The sequence below is a fragment of the Sinohyriopsis cumingii genome, chromosome 4 (assembly GCF_028554795.1).
Source record: "Sinohyriopsis cumingii isolate HCF-2022 chromosome 4, ASM2855479v2, whole genome shotgun sequence".
Lineage (NCBI taxonomy): Eukaryota > Metazoa > Mollusca > Bivalvia > Unionida > Unionidae > Sinohyriopsis > Sinohyriopsis cumingii.
The window spans coordinates 70,638,218-70,652,722 of NC_142964.1; the positions used below are offsets into that span (position 1 = coordinate 70,638,218).

Here is a 14,505-nt window from a genome sequence, read left to right on the forward strand (position 1 = left end):
GCACTACATTTTGAGAGGGGCAGCAGTATATTGAGGCCTTTCACAATGAACAAGCACTGTACATTTTGAGAGGGGCATAAGTATATTGAGGTCTTTCACAATGAAAAAGTATTATGAAAGTGGAATGAGTATACTGAGGACTTTTACAATGAACAGGCATTGTATATTTTGAGAGGGGCAGCAGTACATTGAGGTCTTTCACAATGAACAAACACTGTACACTAAGGGGGCATCAGTACATGGTGGCCTTTCACAATGAACAAGCATTGTACATTTCGAGAGGGGCAACAGTACATTGAGGCCTTTCACAATGAACAAACACTACACTGAGGGGGCATCAGTACATGGTGGTCTTTCATAATGAACAAGCACTGTACATTTTGAGAGAGGCAGCAGTACATTGAGGCCTTTGACAATGAAAAAGTACTATGAAAGTGGAATCAGTATACTGAGGACTTTCACAATGAACAGGCATTGTACATTTTGAGAGGGGCAGCAGTACATTGAGGCCTTTGACAATGAAAAAGTACTATGAAAGTGGAATCAGTATACTGAGGACTTTCACAATGAACAGGCATTGTACATTTTGAGAGGGGCAGCAGTACATTGAGGCCTTTGACAATGAAAAAGTACTATGAAAGTGGAATCAGTATACTGAGGACTTTCACAATGAACAGGCATTGTATATTTTGAGAGGGGCAGCAGTACATTGAGGTCTTTCACAATGAACAAACACTTTACACTGAGGGGGCATCAGTACATGGTGGCCTTTCACAATGAACAAGCATTGTACATTTTGAGAGGAGCAGCAGTACATTGAGGCCTTTCACAATGAACAAACACTACACTGAGGGGGCATCAGTACATGGTGGTCTTTCATAATGAACAAGCACTGTACATTTTGAGAGAGGCAGCAGTACATTGAGACCTTTGACAATGAAAAAGTACTATGAAAGTGGAATCAGTATACTGAGGACTTTCACACTGAACAGGCATTGTACATTTTGAGAGGGGCAGCAGTACATTGAGGCCTTTTACAAGCAACTTCTAAAGAGGCGATCACAAAATTAATTCATACCATGATTCTAAGTGCTCATCTGTCACCATTGCTAGACAGTAAACGATCGACAATTCTTGATAGGTTCAGAAAACAAAAACTCTAAACTATATCCAGTAGAATGAACATTTAATAACTATGCCAATTTTAAGTGTAACTTATTTTTCCAGTACAATACTGATATAAAAAATAAGACCAAGAGATTAAGTGTTCTCCAAAACCTTTATTACATTTGACATTAATTTCACAAAAGTATTCTCTTCAAAATGAATACTTTATTATCTGTACAAAACTATAAATATATGATATCAACAAAGTTAGTGATTAGCATACTGAACTCATAAAACCTAATGATAATTTACTCAACACTTGCACTCTTCAGTAAAAAGCAAAAACAAACCTGACTCAATACATATTTAGTTTTCATTACCATTTACAAAAAACATCTTCAATTTAACCATCTTTTTTTTTAAATGAGGTAATATTAAAAATGTTAGTACCTGCCCTTTGAAGGTAGTAATTGTTTGGGTGTGTAGGAATAAATGAAAAATGAACATGAGGCAATATTTTTTCTTAGTATTCTAAATTCAAAATACTTTCAATTTAAAATGTTTCATGTAACCTTGACCCTCATCTGTGTGTGGTAATGTATCCTCTCCCTCTACCTGACCCCCCACATCTGACTTGAAAAAACGAACGCATATACAAGTCACTGCTAATGTTACAACAACCATTAACATCAGTAAAGCATAAACTATTTATGACCTGGATAAATTTGTATCATTAGCCCAATGAAACATGTCCTTTTCTTGTTGTTACATTAATGTAAAAATTTTGTGTTACAGTTTTTAGAAGTCAGAATACATCATTGCATGAATTCGGATGAGACATCAGAAGTACAGGTATACCTTTTTTATATGTTGACTAGATGTTGTTTCCTTTTTATGTCGTCAAATATTTTAGAAATTTATTTTTGCAATAAGTCATCTGTCATTTGTTTTACATCACCATATGTACCTATGCCTGCCCAGCTACAAGAGATGTGCTCTGTTCTACTGAGCATTTCTGATGCTGCTAGATGCCAAGGAATGGTATCACCCAAGTCTTTGTTCTACATTCGTAGCAATCAGATCACATCTCCACAATAGTTATTTTCATCAACAAAATATCTTTGCAATCAAAAGCCTTCGCATTTCCCACGCACTCTCTAAAGCATACTGGTAACTCTACCAGTAGCTGTATTACAAAGAAGGTACAGAAAAATGTGACTTTTAAAGATAAAATGGAGTTAATCTGACAGATGGAAGCAACAAGTGAGCTGTTGATGTTGCATGTTGTTGAATCTACCTCATACAACAGTGAGAGGAATCCTCAAGATATCAAGAAGAGTGCCACTCTTGCAACACCCATGTCATCTGCACACATGACCAGGCAATTTATATTGTAAACTGTTTTGTGGGCCAGATAGAAATGTTAGAGCAGAAACTGAAAAACAAAGTTGCAGGTAAAGCAAGGACTTTAACTCCATAAAATTAAGCCATAAAATGGTGAAAATAAAACAAAACCTAGGACAATTTAATGCCCATACCAAATTTTATTTCAATCAGTGATGTCCTTTTGAAAGTTACTGAGTGGAAACAAAATTGGAAGGCAAAGTTCTCAATCAAATAAGGGTCATTACTAAAAAAAATTGCTAGAAAAAGTGAGAATCGACTCTGATCTAGGAATTCTTAATTTAAAACCTCATACCAAATTTGATTTCAATCTATGAATTACTTGTGTGTGATGTGGTGGACAGACATGGGAAACTCTAAATGACCTCTTCATAGGTAAGGCAGGGCATGAAAAAATAAAACCAACTTGCTGTAAACACTTGTGCGCAAATGCACATTTTTTAATATTTCTATTACTTCCATTAAAATATTGTCAAACGGAAGTGGCAGAACCTGTACTTGGTATCAAAATTCTGAAAGTTGTTTTTTATTTCTATGACCAATAAACTTGAATGTTTTTATAGTAGCTCAATATGACTTATTTGTGTTGATGATAATTCCAATTTATGAAAGTATATACAATTTTGTTTTGCTCTAGACTGCTACAGAACAAATAACATTTATTTCTTATTAAATGGGTTAAGAAATCTAACAAATGATCACTAAAAAACGAAACATTTCCTACTTCAGAAATAGGTTTGTGGATGTGAAAAAATATGTATTGCAAAATTTTACACAGAGAAAAAGACAAAGGTAAAACAAGATATTTTACTAAACATGACAAAACTTAAACACTCGCAGTCAAATTATGAAATCTGGTCTGAAATGATTAATATTGAGAACAACTACCACTCATGGCAAGATAACTAAAGAATGAAACAAATTATAAATGTGTCCATATAATGTCTGATCCCAGCAATATGATGCAAAACTTTCAGTTAAACAGGTATAAAAACTCTAAATGTCTGTCAAAATATAGTGCTATTATGACCTTACCAACACATCCAAAAATAAAGCCTTGTACCAAATTTTGGTTCAATCCATTAAGTCCTGCAAAAGTTGCTGCACAGAATAAAATTAAATGATGTGAAGTGATGTGATGAGATGGAAGGGAAGAGATAACGCTATATGCCCTCTCCATAGATGAAAGGGATGATAAGCTTTTTTAGAAAGTTATTAAGTGTAAACAAATCCATGATGGTTGTGATGTGGTGCAACTGGACAGAAGGCCACAGACAACACTAAATGCCCTCTCCATAGATTTGTGGGTGCATAAATCTGGATAAAGTTAGCAAGTGGAAACAAATTCATGATGGTTGTAATGTGATGTGACTGGATAGAAGGCCGTAAGCAACACTATATGGCCTCCATAGATATGTGGGGGTATAAGTCTGGAGAAAGTTACCAAGTGGAAGCAAATCCATGATGGTTGTAACGTGATGTGACTGGATAGAAGGCCATGGATAACACTATTTTCCCTATCCATAGATATGGAAGGCCATAAAAACAATTTATTCCATGAAAGTTGCAATAACTGCAGACTCGAGGAAACATATTCATATTTAAATTATCTTAAAATAATATGGTGCATTTGTTTTACATTGATGTTAAAAAATGTTGATATTGTTTAATATCCTCTTGTTTAAATGATAAAGCTCTGATGTTATATATAAAATCATCAAAAATATGGTTAAACTTGTGATGTTATGTCTTAATAAGGAACAAAACCTTTGTACCTGTAATCCTAATATCTGCACTGCCATTTGAGTTTTTTTTTTAAATGCTATAATTAGCCGAAACAATAGAACTGGTTAGAGAGTGTTTACTAGCCTTTCAATGTATTTGAAAACTTTTAGTATCGAAATTCTGAAATGGCTCAAATACTTTCAAACAACGATGAAGAAGAAGAAAAAGCAAACTGTAAAGTAGCACTGAAGCATATGAAAATTCTGAAAAGCATAACAAAAATATTTTTACAGAAGCTTATGAAAATTCAAAAACAGTTATGTACATAAACATAAGCAATTTTACATGTATACATTTCTGCTACATCAATATATGAATGTATTTGCTGGGTAAACAAGCAATGGGTGCAATGCAAAGGGCTGACTCACTGAAATCTGCTTGGGAAGGCCTTAAAAAAAGAACTGAGTTGGGAAACAAAAGTTAGAAGAATAGGCAACCTAGGTACTTCATTAATGATGATGTGAAATGCTGACAACTGAGCTAGTTCTAGGTTTCATCAATGCAAATGGTCAATGTTAAATCTGGTTAAAATCCAACACTAAAAAGTTATGCAGTGGAAACAAAATGAATATAAACAATCAGAGTCAAGACTTTTCTACAGTATAAGAAATAAATCTCATTCAAGGTTTCATCAGCATAGAGCTGGATACCCAATTTGGTTAAAATTCACTGAAGTAAAGCTACAGCAACAAAGTCAGAAGTACAGGCAATTAGAGGGGTGTAACTTCTGTAAACGATACCATGGAATTTTTGTAAATCATTATTCAAGGTCTCATCATAATAAAATTCCAAACCAAATTTTTTTTAAAACCAAAAAACCTTTTTAAAATTATGCTGCAAAAACCAAGGTCAGGAGGACAGGCAATTAAGGGGTGCAACTTCTGTAAACAACATTACTTAAAGCTGTAAATTAAACCTGTTCCAATTCTCATCAATATCAAGTTGCTAACCAAATTTGGTTGAAATCCAACAAACCTTGGTAATGTTAGGGTGCTGAAATTAAAATTGGGCAGATGAGCAATCAAGGGGCATAACTCATGTTAAAGCTGTTATGGTATGCTGGAAATGAAACACATTTAAGATCTCATCAATAGAGAACTCATGCTAAATCTGGATGTCCAACAATCCTTGGGAAAGTTAAAAGGTTGGAAATCAAATTTGTTTGAAATATCATCAATATAAGCTGCATGCCAAATTTGATTAAAATCCCCAAAATTCCAAGTCTTGAAGAAACAAAATTGTTAATGGCCAGTCAGATAGACAGACTGTTGGACAAAGTCAAGTGATTACTATATGGCTCTGCCAACTTTATTAAGCAGGGCTGTAATAACTACCAACGGTTTTGATGTATACATTTATCAGGCAGATTTTACAGCAAATTCCATCAAAATGATTAATCAAAGAATGCAAGAAGGCTTTAACAGAACAAGGTACTGCAATCAATAAATAGTTTCATCTACCACTTTATTAGGAACAGAATAATAATCAGAACTGCAAATTTCACAGCTCAGATTTTGTTTTTCTTTTCTACATACTTGTGTATAATTTTTTTTAAAATACAAAAATACTGTAAGGCCTTGCACTTATTTTCTTCTTTTGATTTAGTATGCTGATTTACAGTAAATTATTTTTATTTTTACTTTGCAAGCATGGATACAACAAATAAATAAACCATTTTATAATGTACTTTATAACCCTTCATAAATACCACACACACACACATACATGAATTACAACTCATGTAATCACATACATTATCACATAAACAAATATCACTCATATCAAAACAATATTCCATCACTGCCACATACAACCAGATATATTTACAAGAAGTATTTTATGTCAGCCATGATTTCATTCATATGTTGACTGTCATGCATAAAAACTTTCAATATAAAGCTCTGTAAGCCAGATATTAAGTACTCACTCTAAAAATATAAAGGAAAAAAAACCCATTCTTTTCTGAATTTAAAGTTATAGTTCTGACCAAATATAAAAATTTTGATAACACCTGACAGTCTTGCAGCAATAGTGTCTTGTGTACACATTCTTAATCAATTCACTTCGAAGATAACAGGAAATTTTACATCACAGATTATTCATCATAATCAATAATTTATAAAGTGTATTAAGTAAAACTCTATTTGATTACAGATAATATATCACAGCTGAGCTTTCACATCTACTGATATATAAAAACTGATATATAATATATAGATGTACATATTTACAGGTGTGCATTAATTATGTTTATAGATGAGGTTAAATTAAACAGTTTTATCAAAGTTATCATCAATATAACATTACATCATAACAATTGTACGTCACCCTGCGACATAAACTTAGCAATGCCACACAGCAACATCAGCATGATTGTATGTCAATAACACTGTTTGATACACAGAACATCAAAACTGTGTTCATGAAATGAAATTATGATACTAGTTCAACAATACAAGATGCCTCTTGCTGTAAACTGCTCATGAAATTGATCATTATTCAACTGGTTTCATACATTTCATATCAAATGAACACTTATGTTAAATCCTCTACGTATTGAAGCTTTTCACTGTTACCGTGTCATATGATCCAGAGCAGTCCAAGTCACAGTCAAACTACCATATGTACTCTCTCATAAGTCAAGTCAAACTTCAAACAACAATGATCCTGATCTGCCGTAGCATAATTTGCCTGCAGATCAGTGTCTGTGTTGTCTGTTTTACTGATTACTCCTAACAAACTGCACAGACCCAGATATACTGGTGCATTATGTGATGGCAGATCTGGGTCTATTCAGTTTGTAGTTGGACTTGTCTAATAAGCGAGTATACACAATATCCATGCTGGAAAAAGGTTGACAGAATGCTGAGAGTTGTGAACATGTGTCTATTATTGCTTTGCAAGGATTTTTCCATACTCTACATGTACAAAGAATGGTTTTGACATGTCCAGCTTCTATCGCATAAAAAGATGTAACAGTCAATCAACTTTGAAAACATTTTGATTTCACAAGCTGGTACAGCAATCAATTAACCATTGATAAAGCAAGCAAGCTATTCAACACAAATAAAATGTGGTATAACTTACAGGATTTTCAAGAAATAAATATATCTTACATACAAAACAACTTTATTACAGGCATAAGGTTTGAAAAACAAAACAAAATAAGTAAGAAAAAACTGCATTGCATGTGTTTAAGATGATTAAAGCGACAAATAAAGATTAATAACAAATAACATTAGGCAGGTCCATATATGTATAGTAAAACTTTTGTGATGGAAGGCATGTTCTTTTGGTGAATATGATCAAATGATGTATACTCCTGGTTCATATGGGCCATTGCCTGGGTAGCATGAACAGTATGAACAGTGATCTTATAAATTTATATTATTAGTCAGTTTGTAATCGAGTGCTTTACACTGCTTTAACACTGAAATGTTGCACTGTATTATTCTGTGACATGAAGGTGCAATGAAAGCACAAATCATTCTACGCTATATATGACTGGTCATGTATAGAAGTGATATTTCTGTAGTTGGACGATCTGATGACTAACCATGTCTAAACCAATAATAGTATAACAATCTATAACTGGAATCTGATATTGTCCATTATTGTTAAGATATACTATGTCTAGAGTTTGACATTGTTCAAAGGATTTTTTGGCACAGTATGACAGACCATGTCAGTTTTCTAATATTAACATTACTGACATTATGCTATTTGCTATTACAGCCAATGTCTAGATACTGACACTGACATAGACATGTCAGCATTCTGACATTGGAAAGACTAAATGTTTTCTGTAGTCTTGTATTGGTATGAAGCATGAAGTTTGTACTCTGAAAACTGACCACACCTCGAGTATGACCCTAGTAAGACAGACCATCTCTTGACTCTGACATTGGTAACAAACCATTCATGTTTGAGGTCGGGTCCGATATTGATAAAACAAACCACCTTGAGTTTAACATTTTTTTAAACAGATCCTTGATGACAGAGGCCTGGCATGGGAAGGAGATAATATTATCTGCCTCAGACATGTCTGATATTGTCTGATAGCCAGAGTCTGATATTTGTATAGTAGTACAACAGACCAGAGATGGCATCTAGAATTTCTGTGGCATACCATTCCAAACGCTGGCATTCACTGGCTATGTGAGATATATGATTCATCTGCAAAACATGTATATTTCATTGTAAAAATAATCATTAATACTGATTTTGAGATGTTAATTTACTGAAAACATTTGGCTGACCAAAAATATTAATGACTAACAGGATCAACTGACCTATCACCAAAGCAGGCATTTACAATATCCTATTGATTACCATAGCAAATAATATACAATCATAGTATTTTTGTGTTGACACTTAACCCATGTGAATTCATGTTACAATTTAGGTGTGTACTGAAATTTTCATGACAAATGGTTGAAAAATACTGAAGTTATTATATGACTAATATATGATAGATAGTGGCAGATAGCTAAGTGACAAGCATAAAGCCTGAATATCTGACAAGTTTCCATTCAGCAGGTTAGCTACATAACTGCCAGTGATATTATTGGTCGGTGGTCCATAGGTGTTGGTCAGTAGTCCATAGGTATTGGTACATGTAATGGTTTGACTGACATCTGTCAAGTGAAAGTCAGCTGATACCTCATGTCCCCTTTGGAATGAAATTTTCTTTTATCAGGCAACTCTAATATTAACCTTGTAAAAATAAACCCAAATGGTAATAATTATTTGTAATGACATCATGAAATGGTATGAAATTGTATATTCCTATGCAATATGTAATGGCTTTCTGAAATATTCAATTCAGTTTCTTACAATGGAATGGTTTTGAAACATAAGTCTATACCTATGTTTTAAAAGAAAATCACAAAAACCTACAAAAGTAGTACTTCATGAAAATCAAGATTAATAACTATTAGGAAAAATAATGAATACATTTACTAAAATTCAACTTAGAATTTAACACATTTCAATCAATTATTAAATTCTTCAAATTACTGGTTGTACACATTCTGTTGTACAATGAAAATAACAAAATGCCTACTTATATAAATACTGTTATTAAACCACTGCAACAATCTGAATAAATACACATTTCCACTTCTACATGAAGACTATTTTTTGTGGCATACATAATGAAAGTGATTAAACAAAGGACAAAAAATATCAGTTCAAGAGATCTGGAATTAACTGTCATTCACATTCTCTGACTTAACTTATTTTGACACTGAAGATTCTCAGTCAAATACCCATAAGGTTTTTTTTAACAATACTGCACATCACTAGCATCTTTTTTGGAATGTTGCACTGTCATTTCTTAGCAAGAGCAATCAATGCAAATTTACAATCTGAATATTTCAAATAAATCCCTCCATATTTGGGAATATCTTCAGCTGCACATCTAATCCTAGTTTCCTCTTCAGAAAGGGCTGGTATTGGCAGGGCACTCTGTGTACCTTTCATCAACTCAACACCTCACCCTGCTAGCTATATGATATGCAAAACTATTGTTTATGTTCCAACTACAGACAATCCCATTATTACACAATTCCTGCTGAATGTCTCAGCTAAAGACAACTGCATGATTTTCTCTCATTTCTAGCTGGCGCAGTCTCAGGTTATTCGAAGCTCCACGAATACGTTGTGACTTTGTTGACCTTAGGCTTGACGCGGACTGATTGTCGGTTGAAGGCTGCAAGCTTTGGTTGGAGCTTACATGACTGAGATTTCCAGTAGATGGGGAAGGTACGTCGTTTCGACCAAGCTCTGGGCGTTGCATAACAGGGGCTGGGGCGGACACTACCGATAAGCCGTGGGAGGGAGGGTGATGGGATGGAAATCGTGGTACATCTGAAAAGTCAAGTTTGGAAAAGATGACACAGCTGCTGGATTGTAGTGTTACTTCTATGATAAGCCAAGTAAATGTAACAAGTCAGGTGGTCATTTCATTTGGGTAAATTCTAATGAAACTTAAAGGTTGTTAAATGTTTCTAAAAGATGGGGATGGATGAGGCAATGAGCATGGGTTTATTTATTTATAATATATAACAGGAACTGTAAACAGATATTTATATGTAGAAACAAGATACTTCAATAGACTTCTGTATACATAATATTAAATAAGAAATGTGAGATACAGTAAATAAAAACGACATGCAGAATAAGGTATGCCATGCTATCATGGAAAACGAAAGACTAATGCATTAACTGCAGACTTTTAAAGTATTCAACAATTGCATACTTGGTCCTGAATCATTTTACAAACAATTGTATTCGTCTTCTGTTCTTAAAAAAGAATGAATTAAGTGATTATGATTTGACCTCTACACTGAAGTTTCAGTCTCATGGGTAGGTTCTTGAGAGTAAGGACTGCCCCAGGGGCAAATATCAGTTTGGTATGTGCATGTCTTTTCATGTCCATCAAGTATGAACATGGTTATGAACCAAAGACTAAGTCACTGAGACAGAACGGGGTCAATGTCAGTGGTATGCATAAATTTGCCTTTTCATGTCCAGTAAGAATATAAATGGTTATAGGGTGGGGACCTCATAAGTTTCAAGCTATGACCTATGGGATAGGTTATCAGGGGTAGGGAAAGATCCTGGAGCACCACTCAGGTGTCACAGACATATGCTGACACTTTGTATAAGTAAATGCAATATAATGATCCTTAAGATTAATCAATATGCAGTTTCATCACTGTAAAATACAGTCTGATTAATTTAGATCAAACAGCTGCTCAAGATAAAGATGATATGAGACACAAACGGCAATAATACAAATGTTACTCAGCATGAAAATTAGTTCACAGTTACCTACTTTTGGTATGGCTGAGATACTCTACTTAAGATGCATCCACATACAAATTTTAATGACATTAAGCTAAATAGTGTCAAAGCAGTTGAAGGTTTAATGGAAGAACAGCTCAAAATACAAAAGTCAGTCAAACAAAAACTGTCACAGTGACTGGCTTTTGGTATGGTTAAGTTTCTCTCCTTAAGATGCATCCACATGTCAACTTTCATGAGTACAGGCAAAACATCATTGAAAATATTGGGGAAGCTGAAAACAAAAGTCATTCAAGCATACAAACTGGATCACACTAACCTCATTTTCATATAGCTTAGTTCCTCTCTTCAAGATGCATATGAATACCAATATTTAAGAGTACAGATGAAATAGGGTTCAAGATACTGAGAGTATAGTATTGCTAGCTAAAAATGCATAAGTCGCTCACACATTAAAATAAGGCCACAGTGACCTATTTTTTATATGGTAGAGCTGTTCTTCTTGAGATGCATCCACATACCACAAGACCCATTCAAGCATACATTTTGGTCACACTGTCCTAAGCTTTATATATCTGAGTTACCTCTCAGAAGTGAATCGACATGCCCATTTTCATGATTGTAGATGCAACTGGATTCAAGATATTAAGGGTGTAATAAATAAATAGCTGAAAATACAAAAGCCACCAAAGTATGAAAATTAGTCACATTAACCTAGTTTATATTTGGTAGGATCAGTTACTCTGAGATGCACCCACATACCCATTTTGATAAATGTAGATGAAGTAGGATCCAGCATACTGAGGGTGTTACAACAGCTATGTACAATTACAAAAGTTATTCAAATATAACAACTGGGCAGTACTGACCCAGTTTTGGTATGGGTTAGTTACACTTGTTTGAAATATATCACATACCAATTTTCATAAGCATAGGTGCAATAATATTCAATATACTGAGGGTGTAACAACAAGATTGTGGAAATGTCACTAAAATTAGGCTACTGTAACTTATTTTTGTATAGCCTATTGACTGGTACTCTTGTTGAGATGTTTATACATATTAATCTTCATTAATATAGGAGAAATAGGGTCCAAGACATTGAGGGTATAATTAATGAACAGCTGAAGATACAAATGTCATTCAAGCATGAAAATTTAGTTATGTTGTTCTAGTTTTGGCATGGCTGTTACTCTCCCTTAGATATATTCACATACATGTACCAACTTTTATGAGCGTAGGTGAAATAGATTCCAAGACACTGAAGGCTTAATGAACAGATTGCAAAGTATTAAAGTCCCTAAAGCATAAAAATTAGATTACATTGACCTATTTCTGTAGGAGTCAGTTTATAAATCCTTTATATTTTCCCAATATGCATCCAAATACGAATTTGCATGATTGTTAGTGAAATGGGACCACAAATAATGAAGGGTATAACAAACAGCTGAAAATTAAAAGGTCACATGACTGTGAAACATAGATCAAAGTGACCTACTTATATTATGGTCAAGTTACTTTTGTTCTGATGGTGTATCTACATTCCAATTTTGATTCAAGTGTTGGATAAAAAAGACTTAAGATATTGGAGTTGTCATGAGTGAACTAGTAAAAATACAAGCACAAAATGTAGTTCACAGTGACTAGTTTTGTTATGGTTGAGTTACTCTTCTTGACTTGGCTCTATGTATTAATTTTCATGAGTGTAGGTCAATGAGGGCATAATCAATGAATGAATGAACACACATGAATGAACACATGAACGAATAGCAAAATTCCTTACCCGCTCCTAACTTCACTATAATGGGGAAACTAAAGTTTATATATATTGTTTTTTTTTAACCTAAAAATACAAGTAAAATGATATCTAAAAATCTTCAACCTTTTAACCAGCAGTAACCTGTAAACTACTTTGAGAATTAACAAGTAAAAGGACATCGCGACACATGCTTATAAAAGACAACCTCATTTATGGGTTATTACACCTAAGTTCATGCTAATTTTCAGCCTCAATATGAAGAAACTGATCATAATGGAAAAAAATATCTGGTACCCTAAGAATCCCTTACAGAAAGGTTTTCAATAGATTTCATGTACATTGCTCTAAACAAAACACTGAAAATTAATAGCACTGTTAGATTAGTGAATATGTGCACATTACCATATGTACTTGATTGTAAGCCACGTTAAACTGCAAACAACAAAGATCCTGATCTGCCATTGCATAAGGTGCATGCAGATCAGGGTCTATCTTGTTGGTTCTATTGATTACTCCTAACAAACTGAACAGACCCAGATCTGCTGGTGCCGTATGTGACAGCAAATCTGGGTATGTGCAGTTTGCAGTTAGACTTGTCTTATAAATGAGTACATATGGTACATCTAGTTACAGTGAGATATCATTGCTTTGGTGATGTTAATAATATAATGTTTGTGTATGTTATAGGTTAGAGCTGATACATACAGTATAGGGTAAGACTGATAAAACATTACATCACAAGTGAATTATGTGACAAGAACTCAAATACGACAACAGAAGGAAATTAAGTGACAATAACTCTATGACTGTATGTTTCATTTACTCAACAGATTAAATAACAGGCTATAGTTGACATACTACATTTATTCTAAAAAAATTCAAGGGTCAACTTTTTTAAAACACAATTTCAATGTGAATCCCATTTTCTTCTTTAAATTAAAACTGTCCACAGTGACAATATATTCAGATCTCTTAATTACCCAATGTAAAGCATGAAAACAATCAGAATGGCACCTTCTAGAGCGGCACAATAAGCCCTAAACAAGCTCCCTCCTGCTGCTTTTATTGCATAATATTTTGAAAGTGGTCAACCTTTAATAGTCAAGAAGCAGCAGGGAGGGCGAACAGACCGAAACTAAAAGTAGGATAAATAGATAAAAACAGTTTCACAAATACAGGAGGGCCAAACACACAAAAACAGTTTCCCTGGCGATGCTAGCATCGCTCGCGGGGTCCGTCATTGAAAAATCCATGATCGGCCCCCCCGCTGTGAGAAATCTTCGAGTTTCCAAGGAAACATTTTTATGTTAACCATATAATGTATCAAGTCCGATACGGTATCGTGTCCGCGGGTCGTGTAAATTTATTGTCACAAATCCGTGCGGGTTTCTTTGAGCGCGACTAAAGAAATTCTTAAACTTATTAATATCCATATCGCCGCTACACCAGGTTTGATGAATATTTCTCAGCGTATGAACATCAACTCCATTGAATATCGCAAGAAGATTACAGTTATCCCTGATTACTTTTGGTATTTGTGTGTAACGTTGAGTAACATAAATGACATCGGTGTTTTTATGACGACCCCGGGAAAATATTCTTGCAGGATTTTTTTGCTTGTCCAGCATCACATCATCATA

The 14,505-nt window shown here is 34.1% G+C and overlaps 1 protein-coding gene across 6 annotated transcripts in view; it reads right to left on the bottom strand.

The window, feature by feature from the left end:
- Window positions 1-1,265: 1,265 nt before the first annotated feature.
- The window catches only part of LOC149801422 (tubulin polyglutamylase ttll6-like), a 156,081-nt gene continuing 142,841 nt past the window's right edge, over window positions 1,266-14,505 (bottom strand). For all 6 annotated transcript variants that reach the window (XM_089955530.1, XM_089955528.1, XM_089955527.1 and 3 more), the window contains one exon: window positions 1,266-10,167. In XM_089955530.1, the coding sequence (XP_089811656.1) occupies window positions 9,881-10,167 (287 nt within the window). In that variant the 3' untranslated portion in view covers window positions 1,266-9,880. The remainder of the gene's footprint in view (window positions 10,168-14,505) is intronic.